At 40.3% G+C, this 23,399-nt stretch overlaps 2 protein-coding genes across 2 annotated transcripts; both read left to right on the top strand.

The window, feature by feature from the left end:
- The first annotated feature begins 2,301 nt into the window (after positions 1-2,301).
- On the top strand, positions 2,302-5,154 carry fstl3 (follistatin-like 3 (secreted glycoprotein)). Its single transcript, XM_044043305.1, has 5 exons — positions 2,302-2,556; positions 2,849-3,028; positions 4,457-4,672; positions 4,752-4,979; positions 5,082-5,154. The coding sequence occupies exons 1-5, from the start codon at positions 2,487-2,489 to the stop codon at positions 5,132-5,134; spliced, it is 747 nt and encodes a 248-aa protein (XP_043899240.1). The 5' UTR covers positions 2,302-2,486; the 3' UTR covers positions 5,135-5,154.
- Positions 5,155-16,218: 11,064 nt separating this feature from the next.
- On the top strand, positions 16,219-22,210 carry rnf126 (ring finger protein 126). Its single transcript, XM_044044867.1, has 9 exons — positions 16,219-16,328; positions 18,320-18,378; positions 19,315-19,378; positions 19,806-20,041; positions 20,191-20,259; positions 20,352-20,421; positions 20,509-20,602; positions 20,924-21,039; positions 21,184-22,210. Exons 1-9 carry the CDS (start codon positions 16,254-16,256, stop codon positions 21,352-21,354), a joined length of 954 nt encoding a protein of 317 aa, XP_043900802.1. The 5' UTR covers positions 16,219-16,253; the 3' UTR covers positions 21,355-22,210.
- The last annotated feature ends 1,189 nt before the right edge of the window (positions 22,211-23,399 follow it).

Here is a 23,399-nt window from a genome sequence, read left to right on the forward strand (position 1 = left end):
GTACCTGATTTGAACAAATTCAAATCAGTAGCCCTGTCATGTCCTGAATGAAAGGATTAATGTCCTTTTCATGAAGTGGGTACATGTGGCGAGTAGAGGAGGCTTCAGTGATGTTAAACACTGGTTCAAAGGAGGGACGGATGGATGGAAAATTACAAGATTGGTGAGTGGCGCCCTCACCTGGCGTTTTGTGTTGATTGCAACTACACACAGAATATGGACGACAGGGAATTGCAGCGTGAAGAAGCACCATTTCAATTTCCAAAATATGTTAGGCATGTATGACTAATCACAGCCCGTTTCATGGCATGGCGTTTCTACCGGTCACAGAAGTAAAATCACACGTGTACTTTATGTAATTATGAACGGCTGGATTCCATTTCGCCTCTCACCTTTTGGCCTATGACCTTAAGCTACATTTGTTACATTATTATTATCATCATTATATATATTATAGGTGGTAGCTTTTTGGAGTGTAGACCATTGTACATAGGCATATAAATGTAGTTTATTTTTTTATTTAGATGCAAAATGTAACAAGAAGAAGAACAACAAGCCATGTTGTTATAGGACCATAAACTCTGTTTATGCCTAGTGTTTTTTACTACTTTTCTGACTAAGGATCTACTAAGGAAAAGTCATTATATGCAACCCAGCGCTTCAGACTTTACGTATGTACACATTCCAACTGCCTCCACTAGATGGCAGTGATGTTTTTGTCTTTTCTCTCTTACGTTCCAGCCTGCAGGCCACAGTCCTGCACATACTCTGAGCTCCCCACCTGCGCCTCAGTCTCAGAGACACACTCCCGTCAGTGCACCACAGGCGTCATTGATTTCATGCTACCCCGCAGGCCCCAGCTACTTGAAAGAGACCTATATTTCAGTGGGATGGGACACAGGAAGCTGCACCCTAATAAAGATCATACATTAGTGGGCGCATCAAGGATCCCCACCATGCTGCATTCATTTGTATGGCTCGGCAGCGATGATCCAAACCATATGAGGAGTTGAGTGGATCTGCAGACAGTCAAAAAAGAGGCAGGCCACCCACAGCTATCACTCACTCCTCTCGTTTTTTTGTCTTCCCCTTCCCCTCCTAGGTCACGCAGCATTCCTTCTGTGCCCTGGGGATCTTCGCTTCAGGACCTCAACATCATTCACAAAGACTCTGATACTACAGCATATGCTGCCGCCGAACCCCACCCTTCCCTCCTCTCTCACTCGCCAACGATCAAAAGGAAACATAAAAAAACAAAAACCTGTGACAGACAAATGGGCAGAGTCACATTACTTTAGCATGAGTGCATAGCATACCTCTGTGTGTCAGGGGGTGAACGAGTGCAGGAGAAGGGGAAGAGCAGTGTGCAGATGTTCTGATCAAACAGGATGATAATACAGAGATAACACGAATAGTGGAGGCTGTTTTGTCCCTATAGTTGACAGATACTGTATATATATCCACAGTACTCCACTGTTTTCAGTCTCGCTTGCCGCCGTGTCTGTGTTTGATCAGAGACTGAAAACAAATGAGTGGGCAGACACCAATGCTTTTTTGTAATCATTGTACATAATATATTGCTCAAGACCAGATCACCTTCACAACAACTTCCCCTTTGTTTTTCCTACCGCAGCTGAAACATCAGCAGTCAGTGAGAAGCCCAGACAGTCAACAAAGGGAGGAATGACAACATCATATGTTGTCATTCCTACTGAAACATTTATTAGAGTCGTTTGTATTTTTGAGGCACTTTATATCAACTAGACATGGGGAAATCAAGCCACAGATGCTTTGGAAAAAAAAAAACTTTCCTTCACTTGCATTTACACAACAGCTTCAAAAGACTGTTGCTTCAAAAATGAAAATGTGGAAAGAAATACTAATGTTATTTCCCAGCCAAAACCACACACCATACATATAAAACGACTATAACCAATATTCAAATAACATTGGAAATAAGATAAATTGGATTTATCTTTATCCTATTAAATCATATTTAAAGATTATTATACCATTAAGTGTTTTTCCAAAGCTCATAGTCAAGTTCCATTAAGAAACACTGGTGGATATTTAAATGTTTATTATTATTTTAAAGCTCATTAATAAAACCAGGACTTGCGTAGCCTTCACATGGAGTGAAAATATTTTGTGAGGTCATACAAGTGCCCAGCGTCTGCTGCTGGAGGGCACGGATCATTTCCCGACTCTGAAAATTGAGTCAGACTCAAACTGTGTCCTGCCCTGGCTTATGACTGGCTGAGAGGATCGCCCATCCCAGCAGCATAATTCCATCTGGGCTAAATATTTATACTGAGGGGGAACGACATCACTTATCCACAACACATCCATTCACATAAGGGAGGGCTACTTCCAGAGTGGAGCAAGAGTGATCCCACTCCGTTGGTCCGAGTAACATCACTTTTCCCTGCTGACATTTGCACTCACAAGTTTTCACAGGAAGGTTTTTGTGCAAAGCAAAGAACACCATGAGCATTTTGATTTTTGTTTTTGGGTTGATACTGACTTTGTATCAGACTGGGAGGAATCCAGCCAGTGGTAAGTGGACTTCTCTTCTCTTCTCTCTCTTATTTTATTGTATTTGTGCATTCATTTTCACAAAGATCACATTTGAGCCTTTTAAAAAAGTAGTGTATCATTGTTCAAAAGATAAGTTTTCTACTCTTAAACTTTGTAATCATGATATTCAGCATACAGTGTGCTAGTAGCATTTTATAATAGAATGTAGAATACAACAGTATTACACTGAACATACTCATTCTGATGTGTTTATATTCTACTTTCTACATAAATTAAGACGATTTAATGTGTATTTATTGCACTATTATAGCCGGGATGTGCTGGCTGCAGCAGGGCCAAAGGTGCGACATGGTGCTGATGAGAGGAGTGACCAGAGAAGAGTGTTGTGCTGGGGACCGTCTGGACACAGCGTGGTCCAACACCAGTCTGCCCATGAATGAGGTCAGCCTGCTGGGCTTCCTGGGAATTGTGTCCTGTAAACCATGCAAAGGTAAACAAACAAACCTTTAAAAAGCTGAAAGAATAGCCCTGATTTGTTTTATTAGGGAATTTCTGAATTGAAATGCTTTCCATCTATATTTTAAACTTAAAAGACAGGACTCTGGTGGCTACTATCAGATTGTATATAAGTACTATAGGTTTTAGCCACTGCTTACATGCTCACATGCAGACTTGAATTCATCGGTTTCATTCAGCTTCATAAAATAACTCAAGTTAATTTGAACCACGTCATTCGAGAATCAACATATTTACACAATGAGTTCCTGATGCAGCTTTTTAACAAAATGCAGACGTGGATCGGGGAGAGGCGTTCATTCCACATCACTCCACTCAGCTGTCCTGAGACACTTCCTCCCCTGGAATCTAAGCAAGGTTCATTCAGGTTCACTTGCAGATAGATTCTGTTCTCGTAAGCAGCACTTTCAATATGTGATCGGGGGCCAACAATGTGCATGTGTCTGTGAGGATTTAAATTCCAGCAAAAACATTTTTTTTCTGGCTTTTTTTTTTCCTCTTTCTTTTTTGGAAAACACACTCAAGCACAGCCTCAGGTTCCTGTGACATCATCACGCGGTGAAGAGACGGAAATGTGTGTTCGTGTCTTAGATGCGTTTCAAATAACGCACCGCAGACACGGCATGACAAGCGGACAGAATCAGAAGCGTCAAGTGTTCCAATTCTCTTTCACTCTTACAAAATGAGCCCTGTTTGCTCTCATGAACAAAATAAGATGACGCATTCCTGCATGCTGGAATAAATGCCTGCCACATGCCCACATGTCTGGAACTCACAATGTGAGCCGTGATGGGGAAGAAAAAAGCAATAAAAGTCGATGAATCCAACATCATCTTAAGGTTGTTCCATTTGTTACCAGGTGACCTCTTATTGCTGTATTTGTGTAAACAAAGTATCTTGCAAAGAGCCGCACATAGATTTAAGAGTCTTTAATGATATTGACTGATCAGCTCTCATTTCTGTATACCGTGAAAGATCCCCGGAACTATATCCCATATGCGTTGTCTGCATAATGTGGCACGACAATGACGTTACGCGAGTGACAGAAGAGCCCCGGGCTTCCTTGTTTCTCCGTCTGAAAACAGCTCTGACAGCTATTTGAACTCTGTCTACCTCTGAGCCCTCCCGTCCCTCTACAGGAGCCCTGGCTTCACATTCCACCAGATGAGACACCCACGAGTGTAACGTCAATAAAAAGATGTGATTTATGTAAATATTGTGCAAGGTAAAAAAAAAAAACAGTCTGGGAAAACCCCAGATTCCAGACTTGTTTTGTATGAAAATGTTTGTGTGTCACCTGAGCTGGTAATACAGTAATGTTACACTGGCAGTGCACTGTGGTCACACACACACACACGCACACACACTCTCACATATGATACCACTTGCTGTGCTTTTGTAGAGACTTGTGAGGGAGTCAAATGCAGTCCCGGGAAGGTTTGCCGGATGATGACGGGAAGGCCGCAGTGTGTGTGCTCACCAGACTGCTCTCACATTTCCCGGAAGCATGCTGTGTGCGGCAGCGATGGAAAGACATACAAGGATGAGTGTGCTCTGCTGCTGGCTCGCTGCATGGGACACCCAGACCTGGAGGTCATGTACCAGGGAGAGTGCAAAAGTAAGGAAGCACAAGATTTATCTTGTCTGTCAGCTGCTCGGCACGGAAGCAAAAAACCTCTCTACTTTCTATCTCACAGAATCCTGCTCCAACGTGGTTTGTCCGGGAACTCACACCTGCGTGACTGACCAGACCAACAGTGCCCACTGTGTCATGTGCCGCACGACACCCTGTCCAATACCAATGCCGTCTGAGCAGCCAATCTGTGGCAATGACAACATCACCTACCCCAGTGCCTGCCACCTGCGCCGGGCCACCTGCTTCCTTGGCCGCTCCATAGGACTCCGCCACTACGGCCACTGCAACAGTACGACCGCAAACTCCTGTTTTCCATCTGTCATAATGTAAAAAAAAAGAAAAAAAAAAAAATGATGATGCCTTCATTTAACTCTGTCTGTCTTTGATGCAGCTCCTCCACGGAAAGCTCACAGTTTTGATGGCAGTGAGGAGAATGCAGTCTAGATGTGCGACTCGGATGAGGGCCCCCGTTTCAAGAGATGAGTTGATCTCCAAGTGACACACCACTAGCTTCCGAAATGACCTCTTTCATTTTGACAATCCTCCCCTTGTGGAAGACACGCTGTCGGTTAATGTCTGTGTTGATCTTGTCTTTGTTCAGAACGTGGACTGTATTTAAAAAGTGGACGTAGTATTGCGGTTGCAAAATAACCTCGAGATTTGGGCGATTTACAGTGACCGTGACCGCGACTGAGACGACAACGATTTTGTAAATCAATGAGGAAGTAGGCTCAATTTCCCAGTTTTTTCCACCCTACTTCCTGGGCGTCACTTTTCAAACCAGGAGACTACGTCCATTTTTATATACAGCCCATGGTTTGGAGGTTAGAGTCAGGAGCGATGCATGTGTCCAGAGGTAGAAATATCTCACAAGCTCTTTGGGAGATGTGTGCATATTGTAAATAGAATACCACTGCTATTTATTGGAGAAGGTATCAAACTCTATTTATGTTTTTATCTTAGTAACAGCTGCATTTACCCATGGGAAAGCTGATGCAAAATGTGTGTATTTATTGTGTTATTGTGTTTATTGTGTACATACAATAGTGGTCGCTGGCATTGGTCTTTTACAACTTACAGTTTTCACAGTCTCCCTCCATTCTCCACAAACAAAGAGCTTTCCCTCTTAAGCTGATGGAAAGCGATGCTAATTTGTTTGGAAAGTTGATACCACTTCACAGCCTGCCAGTGTGGTTTCAATCCACCACAAACAGGAATAGAACAGCTACAGCTGCACTGTACGTACTGAAGCTTTAGTCTGGAAGGTGAGGAAAGGGCTCAGCCTAAACAGTCCGCCTCACCCTCCACACAGTTTACTCTGGAACCCATTCCAATCTTGTAGCCCTCACTCATCACTAAAAATTAATAGTTTGCTTGTGTTGGCACAACCCCAAACCCGTGACAATAACACCTCTGTTAGACACTTGGCTGTGTTTGGTTAAGGGAGTTTTGAAGGTCATGTTCGTTGTATTCCTATTGCTGTTCTGCTGCTTTGACGTGATGGAGGGTTGTTTGAGAACGGGCTAGAGAGACAAATGTAATCAACATTGTCTGACCTGGAGGAAAACTGAATTTGTCTGGGAATGGACTGTAACACTGATAAACCTGGTATAGTTTCACACAACACGTACAAATATCTTCTATAAACTCAAGCAGATGTCTGGATACATTGAATCGTCTTGATTAAGTATACTACGCAACATTTGAATGACCCACCTGTACATAACAGTCTCATGTGTACCTATACTGTGTATACTGTGAACCTTGAATGATGAATGCATCAGCATATTTTTGTATTTTTGTACTGACACTCCAAAACAACATAAAGTTTGATATTTGTCACAACGTGTCCTCTGTCGTTTGGAGCTTCTTCTTTTTCCCCCACACCAAGAGGAATTTAGCTACTACGCACTAAAAAATCAATGAAAGAAGTAAAACTACATAATAATAATAATAAGAAGAAGAAGAAGAATAAACTAAAATGAAATAGAAGAATATGTCAAGTAAATGTGCAGTTGCATGATGCCAGTTACTGTACCAAAGATGCAATTAAAGCAATAATGTCTGAATTTAAGAGTTTTCCATAAATCAAATTTAAACGGCCCATAATAACATAAATGTGACACTTGTTTCATATTTAAATACATGCTGCGAACACGAGTGTTTAGTGTCCATTTACATTTCCATTTGGCAGTTTGGCACCTGAGAAACTAAAGCAGCAGTATCCCTGCATCATTGGAAGCCTTCCTACAGCTGCACCTACGTCGTCCACATTAGTCCACAGCGTCAAACATGTTGGTGCCCTGGGTCCTTTCAAGTCCCTTGAAACGCCCCTGCACAATAAATCTCAGTGTCCAAAAACGAGCTGAAACATGGACATGAACACGTTTTCCATTGTTCGAGTGTCTGAGATGAGTTTAGGCTCAAACTCGAACTCAGCTGCGTTTCAAAAGTCTCTATATTAGTTTTCCTGATGCGGCAGCAGACTGTGTTAAGTGACAATGATTTTCCAAAGTGCTCCGAGCCCATGTGGCTACATCCATCACAGCAACACAACGGTTCCTCATAGACCTCCCAAGGGCTTGATGTTCATGCACATTCAGCAGAGACTTGAGCTGAGAATATTGTCTGAGATATCACAAAGTGGTTTTACCTGAAACATCCAGAACATTACTTGTTTTTCAGTCTCGCAAACTCTCCCAGGTTTGTTTTAAGCTTTTTTTTTTTGTTCCTTTTTTTTGTTTTATATACAAATTTGCAACATTCTATTTTTGTACGTTTAAAAAAAAAAATGATTCAAAAAATGTTTCGGCATGTTTACAAAGTGTCCCAATGTCTTTTCCTTCATTCAATCATGGTCGACCTTCACGTGTCTCAACCGATACATAATCCAATACATCAAATAACAATAAACCCAACCGTGAAACTGTGTCCGACGTGTATTTTATAATATTTGGATTTTTTCGGAACTGTGTCACAGTCTTAATTGTGCTGCTTTCAGCCAAATGAATCACGATCAGACTTGCACCCACGTGGAAACTTATCGGCATTCCTCTCATTCAGGGTGGTGGGTCCAGCTCCAGCCAGCAAGGCACTCACACAGTTTATGCGTGCAGTGGTTAGACCTCGTCTCCTGTGCGTGCAGTGGCTGAGTAGCCTCACTGACAAACCTCTTAAGGGCCCACGTGAGAGGCAGCAGAGAATCAAATCCAGGCTGGGCAGCTTTACTCCTCTGCCTCTTCAGGGATCTCCCTGCTCAGGATCAAGGTCAGGGGGATGGAGGGTGAAGGAGCTGAGGAGTGAATGTTTTGAAGCACTCAGGCCTGGACATTGACTCACTTTCCTGTGTAGTACCTCCCTTGTTTTTCTGTCTTTCTCTCTCCCCTGTCTAAATCCTGCGCTCTGTCATGCAGCAGCATCTGGTTCAACTTTAGGGAGATGTTTATATTCCTGTCCAAGTACCCTTTTATTACACTGGGAATGGAATTAAATGTTTTGTTAGTTCGAACAAGGCAAGTAACAATGCCACGGAGGGGATGTTGCTGTGCCCCACACAAAATACGTACGAGAAAATCATCCTTTCGCTGTTTCCCTTAATATTGTGCTAAAATTCATAAATGACGTTTGCTCAGATTTTGTCATCAGGCGTGCACACGTAGTCATCAGTGTGGGCAGTGGAAGCCCCTCGTTTAACGAGGGCCTCAAGACAGTTTAGTCATCGCAATGTACGACGCGATGCGACGCGATACGCATCATCGCCGTCAGTTTACAGTTCATTTTGCAACCATTCAAAGCAAAACATGCAGCTCCACTCACATTTGTCATGACAAAGCACATTTTATCGTCTGGATTTAGACGTCATTTAACAGAATACTGTAGTTTTGCCAACACTAAAACATTTTAAAATCCCAAACTGCCTAATATCTGCATCACTTTTAATAAAGCATTGGCCACAGGTCTTCCGTTATAACACACAAGTGAACATCGGTTGATAAAGTAGTTTTGGTGCATGTACGTGGAAAAACCCTGTGGTTCAAGGCACATAAAATCCCATTTGCCCTTGTAACTATGACTGTGTAATACCTTCACTTTAAACAACCTGTGTCTCATTACCACGCGGCGCTCTTATGGATGTCGGATATGATGCACCTCTGTTACATGAGTGGTGGTAATGACACGACCGCAGCGTAAACCTATGAGCCATTTCAGAACTATTATAATTACACTCAACAGGAGACCTCAGGAATTCAATGCCCACTTTACTCGCGCTTGTTGTTTTCCCCCCTGTATATTATGGTTTGTGGTGCGGGAAAAGAGCATCATGTCCACTTTGTGTTTGTTTGTCCCCATGTTTGAACGTGTGGGTGAGTACGTGGGTGCATCTGTCCAGCTCACACTCACCTGTAATGAGCATGGGATCAGCCACATGTATTACATCACAACCTCTGGCTGAGTTGTTTATATCCCTGCAAACGCACGGGGCCATGATGTGACGCCCACACTGACATTTCAGAGATGCGTAATCATCCTGCTTTGATATGTCACGCTTCTTTCTCAACTATGTCCACATGGCATCATTTCCGCTAACTTGCTCTACTACTTCCAGTAAGTTAACAGCCAACAGTGAGATCTGAAATGATGTTGTGATGGAACTAGACGCTGTGGAGTGTTTTCCGAGACCACCCACTCTGTGGATCGCACGACTGGATTGTAAACAGTTCCGTCTCACATCTGAAACTAATAGATATCGCATCCATCATTTCATCAGTGTATTTCTGCCGCAGACATAATTTCCCACATTTCGGTTGTCTTTTAATTTTTTACATGTGCACGATATGAAACTTCTGACAATTCATCATTAAACTGACAAGAGCCTGTACTCCAGTTATATCCATTATACTTTTACCCATGACGTTTTTCTGGATTTCCCAGAAATATTTTTTTCAACTTCTTTCATATGGAGGCATAACACGACAGTTTATTATGTGCACAATGCTAGTACTGGGATTTAGAACAAAGTGGATTCTTCTGTAGGTGCTGGGAACTATTGACGTGATTGCGTCACACAGTTGCTGCACATACATTACACCACATTCAAAAGGTGCTTTATTATTGGATTGGGGTTTATGTCAGTGGCATTTAAACAATGCTCGGCCATCAAAAGCTAAAATCGAGACTTATAATACCAGGTTTTGTTTTTCCGATCATGGAGAGTATGTAAAAATGTAAGCCTAGTTTGTCTGTTTGAGTCGGCACAAGATGGCCTCCATAAAGTACATAGAGGAGGCATATTTCTCCCAATAAACCCTTCAAAATGTTACATACTAGTCCTTTAAAACCAATAATCCTAGACAGAGCCTCAGGTGAATGTCAAGGAAAGGAAAATCCTTTGAAAATCGGCTGTGCTCAACAACAAATGAATTATTCATTTGTTTAACGAAACCAAGTCAGCAACAGCGGAAAATCCAAGCAGGTTCACGGGACGTGTGCATTGCTCGTCAGCGATCTGGACAAAATCAGATCGTCAACAACAAAACGGCAGCGTTAGGAAGTTGTGCCAATGCTAATTGTCCCAAATTATTCCCGGTAAATTGTTCCACTTCCTCACTTTGACCTGTGGGACATTTTCTGCACATCGGTGTGTGGTCTGGCCCACATGTTCTTTGTCTACCAGAAATATAAAATGCACTTGCAATACAACTAATTATACTGTCATTCTTTGTAAAATATGTAAAAAAAAAAGAAAAAAGAATATAGATATAGTGTCCAGTAAACAAGTGTTAAGTGCAGCCTGACACTTGAGGGTTTTAAAGTGTGTGGGAACGTGAGTGCCTGAGTCGAGTATTGTAAATGAGGTTGTTGCACTCAAATTGTCACTGAATTCACTTTGGTTTGAATTTGTGTTAAAGCGTGAAGCCACATAACTGTGACGTGTGATAATTGTGTTACAGTTAGTCCATAAACTTGACTCCAATTGAGACCAATTGTGCAATTTGAGGTTTGGAAGACCACCAGACCGTGGCCATAATTTCACATCAGCTTTTCAGGTGGCGCTCACATAGAAACAAGTCAGAAGTACCTTTTTTATGAACCTTGGCTCAGTTATCTGCTGGTGTATCATGGAAAGTTGGTTAAACATTTAATTTGCTGTAATGCGCTAAAGTAAGCCCTCTAAAATCAGCAATAAATGACAATAGGAAAGTTTCCTTGGTTCATTTAGTTGTTTTCTTTTTTGCTTGCTCATTATCAGTTAAAACAATCACCAGGAGACACTTGGGTGATATTTGACGTATTTAAATAGGACAGTGTACCACAAATGAACTCAAGAGGCCCATATGGTATCTATTTACCCAGACTACAGAGCTGAACAGCTTGTAAACAGGCTGTTGATCAGTTTTAGATTACAGGAGTAACTGCCTCCATGCATAATGTTAAAAGCGCCAGTGTTGTTTGCCGTGGACTGGAGACACGCTCCACAACTGCATGAGAAAACTCAGACACTCTCACGTACTGTATGCACCGTGCAATCTCCTCACCACCTGGGAAACCACACAGTTGAGACAAATCCACACCCATACACACAGACACCCAACAACACATGCCAAAAATAATGTATATAATGTATGCCAGAACCAATACAGCAACAAGATTCAGCATCTGCTGGGGAGCTTATTTATTGTTGAGATACTGTAAGTCTTGTTCCTTTCATTTGGAGTCCTTCATGTCCACAGTGTAGGTTTATGGGTGGTCTTTTACGTGTATGCGCTGGCGAGAACAGATAATACGACATCTCTCCAACATGTGATCCTCTATATCTTGTACTTTATGTGCTTGTCTTTTCTTTGGCTGCATTGCATCATTTGATTTTATCATTTGAGCATTTACAACCATGTTTGGAGGCTTGTGAGGTTATGGACCCAGCAGGAATGACACACTGTGATGTAGCGGTTAACACCTGTGCCTCACAGCAGCAAGGTTCCCGGCGTGTGCGTGTGTGTGTGGAAAGGTTTCTCTGGGTCTACCAGCTGAAGTCCAATCACATGCAGGTTAACTGGAGACTCTAAGACCCCATTCAGATAGTGATTCTCTACATATACAGATCACGCCAAATACAGATATGAATGCTCCCAATCCATCCCAAAAGTCCTGGATCCAGTCACAAAAGTCACACTTGGATCTTGGATCACAGTAAAGACCACCTCCACAGCTGACGACCCCAAGACCCACCGTTTTTTAAAATAGTGATTAATGCATTGATTTATTATTTGAAGCCACTGACACAATATTAACAATGATTGGAATATAAATTCAATTCCAGCTAACCCAATGTCAGCTGTCAGCAGTGTAGAAGATGAATGGCCGTGTGTTTATTTGTTTATACTGTTAGCATGAAGCGATCGGGGCATATGTGACAAAAATAAACTTGATGACCTGCATGATGGTAGCAATGGATGGAACATTAAAAGGACTGCTGTTTCAGATCCCATGGCTTTTTGATATCAAGTTGCATGTTCCAACCACCTACTGCTTCATGTTCCCCCATCCAAGTGTATATGAGACATTTCTAGAGCCAGTGTTTCATTCGTTCACTCTGGGCTACTGTACATACATGATTCTACAACATGACAGATTCCATGGAAGAGGACCCACTCCTGTGTCATTCAAAGAAAGTTATTTCAGGTTATAAAAAAGGTTATAAAAAACTGTGTAAAAATACATTGAATGGTGTATTAAAGTATATTTATGTTGACACAACCTCCCCTGGATTCTACAAACTGGACCTTAAAGGTGTCACCAAAGGTATTTAATTTATCAATGAACGAACTTCATTTGCATATCACTTTTTCCTCCACATGGGGGCACTGGTGCCAATCCCAGCTGACCTAGGGCGAAAGGTGGGGTACACCCTGGATAGGTCACCATTCCATCGAAGGGCCACATAGAGACAAACAACCATTCACTCTCACACTCACACATACAGTCAATTTTTGTCCAATTTGCCTAATTGCCAAATCTGCATGTTTTTGGACTGTGGGAGAAAACCGGAGAACCTGGAGAAAACCCACGCACACACACGGAGAACATGCAAACTCCGTGCAGAAAGGTCCTTGTCCTGACTGGGTCACAAACCTGGGTCTTCCTGCTGCTTTATGGCAATCAGACATTTTAAATACAGTTAAATCCCAATGTAATCTGTGAATGTAAAAAACAAAAAAAAGGCACTAATGTTATGAAAGACATAAAAACCACTGGGTTGCATATTATCAGGACGTGACCATGAGGTAATGAACCGGTGACTCAAAAATAACAGATAAAGTCAAACTAAGTTGCTAAAACATATGCAGTGACTGACCACAAACACTCAGCTACAACAAGGATGGTTTAGACTGGGCTGCTAATTGTACCCATGTGCTTCTCTAGAAACATCTATATTTTGATAGCTGCTCAGTGATGTAATACCAAACAATTATGTGCCAATGCGGTGCTGAGGAATTTTGTTGGGAAACACAAGCAGAGAGGAAAAACACTGCACAAAATAGCAGGGATACCTGCTGCAATTCATAAATGAGTACATGAAAACGATCAAAACAAAAAACAGCTTTTCGTGTCGCTCATGTTGATCTACACAGCCCCCTTGCTGTTTGTGCTGGGATGTAATGTTTGAGCACGTGTGTGCATGTGAGAGCGTCCGATGCATAGGTCTTGTGACACATGGCCTAAAACAGAGAGTGTCTGGAGGAGACAGAGTCTTCAATGGGTGGGACTGAAAACAAGTGGCGCATGACTAGAGGCCCAGGAAGTTACAGCAGGCGACTGTTGTTGCTGAGTGTGTGTCTATGTGTGCCTGTTTTTATGCGAGTGTGAATTGGGGGCCCAGAGGGACTGTGTGGGGCAGTCCCGACTGGAGTGTCTGGAAAAACTCAGACAAAAGTGACAAAAGCAGCAGTGTCCCCTGCAACATATCCGTCTGACGCCTTGGCTGTAACACTTTGTTACCTCTTAGCCCAAAGAAGGAACTGTAAAAGTAGGCCATGAAAACAACACTTGGACGTATGCACACATCTGTACACTTCCTGTTAATCTGACAACTTGTGCAGATTTCCATATATCATATATGTGTGAAAAAAAATGATTTAGGTCATCAGTCTTTAGAATTCATTTGACAACTTCAGATACATGTATCTTAAACTCTTATGCCCAATAGTGGACACATGTATTTTATATTTTATGTTGTGTATTTTTATGTATTTGTATTATCCAACATGTATAACAAGTGATATAGCAATTGTGTGTGTGCACTATGCTCATTTATGTGTATGTTCTATATTTAATTGTGTCTGTTCACCTGTAAATTTAATAAACTAGACTAAAATGTGCACATTTTAGTTAGTTAGAGAGAAAAACAGCACAACCCACTTCACAGAAAAATAAAATTATCTGGGGTTTTTTTTTGTTTTTTTTTATTAGTTAGTGTTTTGTCAACAAAGCCCAGCTCTAGATTTGGAATGACACCAAACGACACAATAAAGAAGGCCACTCTGTCTGGGTAGAGCTATTATTTGCTGCTTACATGACCTGTATCTGACCCACAGTCACACTCCCCAGAGTGCATTGTTACAATGAGTATTCGACTCTGATGGCTGTGACGCACTGTGTCGCAAGGAGATGTAAGCTCATCTCCAGCCAGGCAGACATTGCAAACCTCGGTGCTATCAGTCCCTCTCTAATCTCAGCCCATAGGACAGCCAAGTCTTTCCTGCTCCCAAATATCCACATCAGACACAACAATGGCCCAGAAAGAACAATAGGACATAACTACATTACATGATTAGCTTTGCCTTGTGGAAAATTTTTATTGTAAATCTCTTTTAATGAAATTGTTTTACGACACGCGTAACAGAAAACATTGTGCTGGATTTACAACTATTGCTTGTATACAAGGTGGATGCATCACTATCCATATGTTTTTCATTCAAAACTCTAAACCCATAAAACACCACATGAGTGGTTGCGTCTAGTGCTACTCTCCTCAAGAGCACTGAACTGGACATTTGTGCAAAAAAATCAGGCCAGACAGCTTGAGAGATGTGATTGGCTGGCAAGCAGACGGATGGGAACTCCTACTTACACTCCACATGTTGTGCCAAGCACTAGAGGTACTCCAAACTTGTGACATGTTTATAGCCATCAATCTGTAGTTATGGTGATCACATTAAGAATACCTGTGGGGGAAAAATTAGGAAATGTTAATTTACAACTTTGAAATAAAAAACAGACGCAAAAACTAAACCATATCAATCATTTTTGTCCCCCCAGAACTAATGGAACTTAGTGATCTCTGAGACCTTCACTGATATCTTAGTGCTGCCAGATGGCTGCCCTCAACAACTTAGCTGTGTGTTCACAACATAGTTCCCATGTGAGAGGCTACTTATTTACAGTTTTATGTGTCAGATTTGATGCATGATTACATGGTTCCAACAACTGCTGTCCAACAATCAAGGTCAAAATACAAATCCACCTCCCGACGAGATGTGATGCTCTAAAACAGATGCTCCATGACTTTGCTGAATGTCTTTTGGGCTAAAGAGGTGGTTGACAGGAATCCAATGGAAAAGTAATGAGTCAAAATAAATCTTGTGCGATACCAGATTGCAAAAACAAATCTCTGGTTTACATATGAGCAGCTGGGGGAACTGACCATTGGGGACCAGACATGTCTTCAGTGCAGGCGAGACACAGTATGATGGTACTTGATATAAATTGGTTGGGGTAATCATTTATAACCTCTTGGCCTCTTCACATCTCTGGATATTTTGCATGTACATGGAATATGAATTAAGAACACCTTCACCCAGTATTGCCATAACAAACTGACTAAATATCTCACAAATTCCACTGGAAACATATCAAGAGTAGATTATATCCTCAGCCACTACAAAGTAAAATTCAGTGACACTCCTCACACGCTTGATACACAAAAGCACCACCATGTGGCAGTATTTTATAAGACATATCAGTGTTAGAGGCTGCCAGATGAAAATTGTAGTCCGTTTTTTCATACCTATTCCTTCCAGTGGGATATTCATATTTGGTTTTGAAATAAACTTTAAATTAAGTGAAAGCAAATTTCACAATCAGTCACAGATATAGCTTTATTGTGTATTATGTGTATTTTGACACATCCAAGGAATCTAGCACCATATTTTCTTTGCTTTGAGTATTTACATTTAAATGGACATACCACTATAAAATGACAACTCAATATAAGATCGGTTAACAAACCATCTAATTTGTACAATAAAGATAACAGTTAATTGATAATGTAATAATGTAGCATTTAATTCATTTTAATTAATAGCCGTAGATCGTTCACTCATTATTATTATTTTTTTTTTTATTATTATTATTTAAAGTGGGCTTTCGTTGATTTATTCATACAGTACATTAAATATTATCGTATGGAACAATGCAGGCATGAACGGCTATCGTATTTTCTAGTAGATTTGTCCTATTTGGTGCTCCGTACTTCTTCCCCTCTCTCCCTGTTTAGTGGCTAAAGATGGCGGAAGCTCCTCCATGGCCCAGTCGCTTCTTCTGTCACAGATGCTCAGCAGAGATCAGTCCTCGGCTCCCCGTGAGTAACACAGTTAGAAAGTAAACGCAGAGACATTTTGACAAACGAAAGACACTGTAGTTGTGTTGTTTTTATCATAGAAATCGTTGTGGCGGCGGCGTCAACTGTTAGCATGCTAACAGCTTTAGCAGGCTTGTACAACTACCTTTTGACATGCTAACGCTTTTCAGCGTTAACTAACCTGGTATCTTATTATTGGACGGACCAGAATGTAAACAAGCTCTGCTTATCTGTTGCGTACAATACAGGGCTCTTTTTCTGGCACATTTTGTTGTATTACTGGGATGTTTTGTTAATGTATGCTGCTAGTGAATTAAGCTAACATGCTAAGAATAACCCTGTCTGCAATATTCACTTCCAACGCCAGTAGCGCGTGAATTCATATTTTTATTTACTAACCAAACGCGTTTATATTTGTCTCTTTTATACGTCTGAATGTTTATCCCTTGTGCGAAAAGAATGTCCCGGTGGCAACAAAGCCACTACGTCTTTTTCTTGTTTTGCCGTTCAGTAAGTGGCCCCCCTCTGTCACAGACTAGAATGATCTGTCACATAAGTGTATGTGTCCCTCGGAATGAGAAACATCAGCTATGGGATTGTGTAGAGTGCTAGTAGTGACTGGTGATCGCATTTACCCCACACAACTGTGTGCAACTGCTGTCTCAATTGTTCGGGGAAGCCAGTGTGTTAGTTACTGTGTATATTGTCAATGGATTCATAAAAATGCTTCTGACATGACATTGCGTAATGTTGGAGCAATAGAGCAACACAATGTGATGAAAGTAGATACTTAATATCATGTAAAGATATGTATGATGAGGTCATCATTAAAACGGGCAACTGGTTAGTGTTTTTTGTCAAGTTATGAAGCCAGAGAGTTAATCGAGTAATTGGCTGGTCAATAACATATCAAGAAACGTTAAAAAATGTTGATCAATGTTTGTCAAATCTGGAAATGATGATGTTCTTGATTGTCTTGTTTTGCCCACAAGCCAAAACAAAGATTTCTTTGTTATATGGAGCAAAGGAATGAAGAAAATATTCACATTTAAGAAGCTGAAACAATCTTGTTTTCATGATAATAGCTTCAAACCAATTAATCGATTATCAAAATAGTTGTCAATTCATTTAGTAATTGATTAATAATAGATTAATCGAGTAATTGTTTCAGCTCTAGACTGTAATTTAGAGAAATATTTATTCTGGGTTTTTTTCTTTAATGTTAATGTTTTGGGATATCTCATGGTTTGTATAGAAGAGCAAGCCTTTGTCTATTTATTGTTGTCTATTATTTAATTAGTGATTAGAGGATATTGGGTGCATTGAGTCTGTGTAAATATGTATAATTTTTTGCATATTTACACAAATTATGATACTTTGTTCTTTTTATAATAAAATCACATCATCACTGTTCGGTTGACTGAGAGGCGCCTCATAGCCTAAGAAGCTGTTCATTATTGGGCCATTGATGTGTGGTGTGATTCCTTTGGTGGATTTTATTTTGGTTATCATCTGTCTTTGATGAAAGGATCAAATAGAGATGGATTCTCTGAGCTGCAATTGTTTGTCTTAGCTGCACTCAGTGCTACAGCTTCCCATTTCAGATAGTGACGCTGGTTGTCATAACATGTTGAACACTTCCTTTAACAGTGTTTGACTTAAGAGAAGGCAAGGTCTTTGCTGGCAGTGCATCCTCTCCTGGGCTCTCTTGTCCAGAGTGGACATGTTCAAGAAAATAAAGTGTCAAAATGGGATGATAATACTCCAGTTTATAAGGAATGAGGAGTTCCTGATTTGAGAGCTAAACTATGGAAATAATGCAAATCATGTCAGGAGGACTCGGCTATTCTGACAGCTCAGGGTAGCCCTGTGTCTTACAAAGATAAATGAAATGGCAGAGACGGGTGTATTCCTTAGATAAGCATCTTCAATCTTCTTTCTGTCACAGTCCAGCTTATCATCTTTTTGTTTATGTTTTTCTTTGTTTACAGGACTATACATGTCCAAGATGTGATTCAGGGTTTATTGAGGAGCTGCTTGAAGAAAGAAGGTATGTCTGTTGATTATTATTTTATAAGACAATACAAGGATTTTCACCAGGCTAGCTTTTGTGGCCTACTGTATAACCACAAAGTTCCCTCACATCCTCTAGTTCTTCACTTTCAGCTGTTCAAAAACGTTTAGTGATGCTGCTTTCAGTTGTCACCATCTAAGATGCTGAATTAACCTTTCCCATTCATTTGTGTACAAATGTATTGTCTCATAAAGTCTTTTATAAAACTTGTTGTTTTTTTTAAACTTGATTTAATGTGTATATTTTGACTGTTACAAATAATCCCAATGTTTGGCCATCACTCCTAACAGTTATGCTACACTAATCACATTTAGGACCGAAGCACAAGAGAGTAAAAATCAGCTTTGCTTCAACTATAAGGGCTGTCATCACAGACATGCGTTCAGTCATGATATTGCTTTCTTTGCTTCCTGTCAACATGTTTGCCTACATGCAGTGTAATTATTGATTACTACAATAACTACTGCATGATTAATAGCAATTAAAATAATTTACATTTAGTTTTTATCTCACATAAGTAGTTTAGATCATGTGAAGGTTTTAGGAGTTTTGTTGTTTCACTAACTAATACTTTTGTCAAGCTGTATATTATAGAGTCCCTGCTTGACATTGGGAGAGGCTAAATAAAATCAAAGTAATTGTTGGCTCAACAATAATAGCAGGTGCTTTAATTTTAGACTGACTTTGCATTACTACCCCTTACCTGTTTTTTTTCATGTTGGACTGTGAAACCAGCCACTACATGTGAAGTCAAAAACTGAAGGGATAAACTTTTGCGGAAGAAACGGGACACAGCAAAACATGACATCATACAAGAAAATAGGAACGATGGAAACTGACACATGGTGGAAAAACAATTTCTTTTAAAAGTAATACATCAATACATGACCTGTCAATCTGTCCCCTGTTTAGTGCTGACAATGGCTCCAGGTCTACAATCTCCAGTGGGCCCCAGAACCAGCAGCAAACATTTGAGGTTTCTAACTCATTCTTTTCTCAGACTCTGTGTGTCACGTAACATCTCTCTGGGATTCCAGTCCACTGTTGCATAATAAAATCAGCATTTCTTAACATCTTACTGATGAACGTCTTTTTAGAGTTTCCACTTCTGCTTTTTTAATCTCCTGTCAGGACGACATATACAATATGTTATTGTGTTTATGCTGTGCAGTTATTTGCTGAAAAAAACACCCCATTTAATAATTTAACATCAACAACAATTGTATGGTATTTTTATTGGCTTTAAATGTGACCTGGGTGAATTTAGTTGGTTGTATTACCATTAAGTGGTTGCCTTTAACTTGAGGATGTTCTGTGGTAAAGCTGATTTATTTTTTGTTTTGTTTTCTTCGAGATTACAACACCCAGATTGAGTCTATTGTATCTCTTTTTTTGTTCTTCAGAGCGCAGACCAGCACTTGTTCACGTTCCCCTCAGGATATGGTCAATTTGCTTTGGGTGTCTTTGATGATAGTTTCGACTTTGGGGCTGGACTGGGAACAGAGGACAACCGGGAAACTGAAAACAGGAGGGAAAGGGAAGCGGCATCAAGGCAAAGATATGGTGCTAGGCAACCAAGAAGTCGTCATGGTTCAAGACGGCAAGCTGGGAGGCATGAGGGAGTACCCACTTTAGAGGGGTGAGAAATGTACTTGGTTACTTGTGGGACTGAAGTCTCATTTATGTTGTTTTGTGGTGTATTGCCTCAGTGTGCCATTTTATTGCTAAATAATCTTGACGTCGAGACCACCGCATATTTGTAACACACCTGTATGTTCTGTTTTGTAGAATCATTCAGCAGCTAGTGAATGGAATAATTGCACCTACTGCAATGCCAAATATTGGTGTTGGACCTTGGTGAGTCAATAGAATAGAGCTCTAGTAAACTAGAAGCTACTCAAGAATATGCACTTTATGTCCAGCTGTTTAATTATTGTTTCTTTTTTAAGGGGAGTTCTTCATTCAAATCCCATGGATTATGCCTGGGGTGCCAATGGGCTTGATGCAATTATAACACAGGTATTCTTAAATTCTCAAATTCAGTTTATAAACTCTTTAGACTTGAAATGGGTTTGTAACATGTGTTTTATTTTGTCCTGTCTGCAGTTATTAAACCAGTTTGAGAACACAGGACCTCCACCTGCTGATAGAGATAAAATTAAAAGTCTTCCTACAGTACAAGTTACAGATGAACACGTTGGTAAGTTAAATGCTATCCTGATTTTGGAGTTTTTTTTATTTCTGAGTTGCCTTTTTTGTAATAATGATCTTTGTCATGGCCACATAATGGCTGGCAGTCGGAGGGCTCTCACCATAGATTTATATGATAGTACAAGGACATGTTGCCACTATTGACCGCCATTAAAACGTTCATTTCACTCAGATTTATACATTGAGCATAAGTTTTAACAAACTAAATGTAGTCTCATTATTTAATTTTGAATTTTGTGGTCTACGATGGCGGTAATAACTTAATGATCAGATTACAGTCCATAATGTCATTATTTTACTCTCTTTTCAGCTTCGGGGCTGGAATGTCCTGTGTGTAAAGACGATTACTGTGTTGGAGAAAATGTGCGGCAGCTCCCATGCAATCACATGTTTCACAATGATTGCATAGTTCCCTGGCTGGAGCAGGTATTAGTCATTCAGCCATCACCAAATGAATTCCCTTTTCAGTCACACATTCACTAGTTCACTAATCTGGAAGTATGGTGTTATAGATGGTGTAGAGGAGCAGTAAGACAACCCCCTCATGTTTTTTGTCCCTCTTTCTTCCAGCATGACACTTGCCCTGTGTGCAGAAAAAGCTTGACTGGACAGAACACAGCAACAAACCCTCCACAACTATCAGGGATGAACTTTACCTCCTCCTCTTCCTCATCTTCATCCTCTTCTACCCCTCAGTCTTCAAGTTCGACCAGCAATGAGAACTCCACTGATAACTCCTAGAGAAACAGTTCTCCTCATAACCCTATGAGCTGTTAATAGCTCCTAGGCTGCTTTACTTCAGAGAGGTGACCTCCAGTTTCTCCCTGTCATAGGGTAGAGACCTGAGTGCATCTCACCAGGAGCACTCAAGCCTGACTCAGGGGTAAGTGATATTAAGTCAGTCCTGGGCCTCCCTCTCTCTACAGGAGTCTGAACAGAGGAAGGCCAGAAGCCCTGGAGTGCAACTTCTCTCAGGGAGGATGTGGAGAAGCAAGGATACTATGAGAGGCTTGATAGGCCTGAATCACCTCATACAGGGAACAGAGTGCAAAGGAATCCAGTGAAGGTAGAGGACATGGGACAACAAGAGAGTTGCTGACTTTTCTTTTTTTTATTGCCAGACTATAATTACAAATGACCCATTTTTGACAGCGATATCTCTGATAAAAGTACACTATTTACGAGTGCAATTAAGGTTTGGAACATCTCAAATTTGATTCCTTTTATTTCTCAAAAAGAAATATAGTATTTTATAATCCAAAATAAATAAATAACATTTTATGGTTTTCTGACACCACACAAGTACCATTGTTTGCTCTTGATGCTCATGATGTGTCCAATTGCAGTTATTTTGTGCCGTTTGGGTAGTGATGTGGATGATCTTGACAAAGTTTGTTTTTATCTGCAAACCCAAAATGTTGATCCCCTTTTGACATTATACACTCAAGAGACATTTTCGTGCGCTTGTGCTTTTTAACTTCAAGGAAGTATTTTGTAAAGTTACCTGTTGAGAAATGATTGGTTTGCAGTATGATCATATATACATAAGAAACTGATATGGAAATAAAGATGTTTGGGTGCTACCACTCAAAATTCATGGATGTATTCTCAGTGTGTGTGTGTATACACTATATGATAATTATTTGATAAGTCTTAACATTAGCAACTGTAGTTGTAAAATAGATTTGGAGGTATACCATGGTGAAATTACACTCTTGGTTCAAGACCAATATTTTTCTTTTTTGGAAATTGACCAAAAATTGTTACATGTTTGGTTAGGTATTAAATAACAGCCTGAAAGTAATGTATTGGGCTGAGTTATGTGCTTTGCTGATCTGTGTCTCCCAGAATAATTAATTTTTTCTTTAATGACATCTTGCAGGCTCTAAGAACAACTAAACTGGGAACAATAACCCCATTATTAAACACTGCTGAACATGATCTCAATACAGATTGTCTGGTATTTTCAAAGGCATGCCGATAGGAAACAGACTACACTCAACCCTTTAATGTTGTACTTGCCTGCAAATTTGGTAACTAAGTCAATATTTTCAGCTTCCTTGCATTGTGAGCTGTATGGGTGTGTTTCCTCCACATTGTACAGTACATCTACTCTCCTTTGGGATTTAGGTTCAAAGGCCTTTTTTCTGAGGGAATCAATGTAGACTGATGTCCTTGGTCCGGCTGAAAGACAAATGGATCCACTTGTGCTAATGAGTTTGATTTACAATGTTAAAACGCTGCCTCACATTCACAGTTCATCGTTGAAGTACATACATTTGTGCCCTTTTTATCAATGTACCTTGAAAACAAGCTTTTGTGAAACACGGCAAAGCATATCTGTATCTAAAGCTTCTAGTTTATTTCTTTAAAACTGAACATGAAGAGTTGTAGATTTTCTTAAGTCATTCACTTTGATTTTTTTTTTAAAGAAATGTAGTTTTTTGTATCATTGCAAAATGTCCTGTAAAAGTGAAAACATGGAATGTACTAGAATAATTTATTCAGAAACCTCTTGTATCAGCATGACAGTTATAGTTTTGGTCTTTTCTATCATACAACATACAGCAACATCATACTTGTTTGACTTATTGGTGAATATTCTAATGAATTTACAAAGGTTCCACACACAATTCATGACACTGGTTTATTCTAGTGTTTGACTTGTCATCCCTTAATTTTACTTTTTCCATTGTCACTTTTTCCACCTCCAGTTGTCCCTGTGGTTATTTGGCATCCTGACATGCAGCAATGTGTGTGTTTAGTGTAATATCCCATGCTAACCC

Source organism: Solea senegalensis, linkage group LG14 (genome assembly GCF_019176455.1).
Source record: "Solea senegalensis isolate Sse05_10M linkage group LG14, IFAPA_SoseM_1, whole genome shotgun sequence".
Taxonomy (NCBI): domain Eukaryota; kingdom Metazoa; phylum Chordata; class Actinopteri; order Pleuronectiformes; family Soleidae; genus Solea; species Solea senegalensis.

Coding starts and splice junctions, on each gene's coding strand:
- fstl3 (XM_044043305.1), top strand. CDS start 2,487: ATGAGCATTTTGATTTTTGTTTTTGGGTTGATACTGACTTTGTATCAG. Junction 3,029..4,456: donor GTCCTGTAAACCATGCAAAG/GTAAACAAACAA, acceptor GTGCTTTTGTAG/AGACTTGTGAGGGAGTCAAA. Junction 4,673..4,751: donor GTACCAGGGAGAGTGCAAAA/GTAAGGAAGCAC, acceptor TCTATCTCACAG/AATCCTGCTCCAACGTGGTT.
- rnf126 (XM_044044867.1), top strand. CDS start 16,254: ATGGCGGAAGCTCCTCCATGGCCCAGTCGCTTCTTCTGTCACAGATGC. Junction 16,329..18,319: donor AGATCAGTCCTCGGCTCCCC/GTGAGTAACACA, acceptor CTTTGTTTACAG/GACTATACATGTCCAAGATG. Junction 19,379..19,805: donor ACCAGCAGCAAACATTTGAG/GTTTCTAACTCA, acceptor TTTGTTCTTCAG/AGCGCAGACCAGCACTTGTT.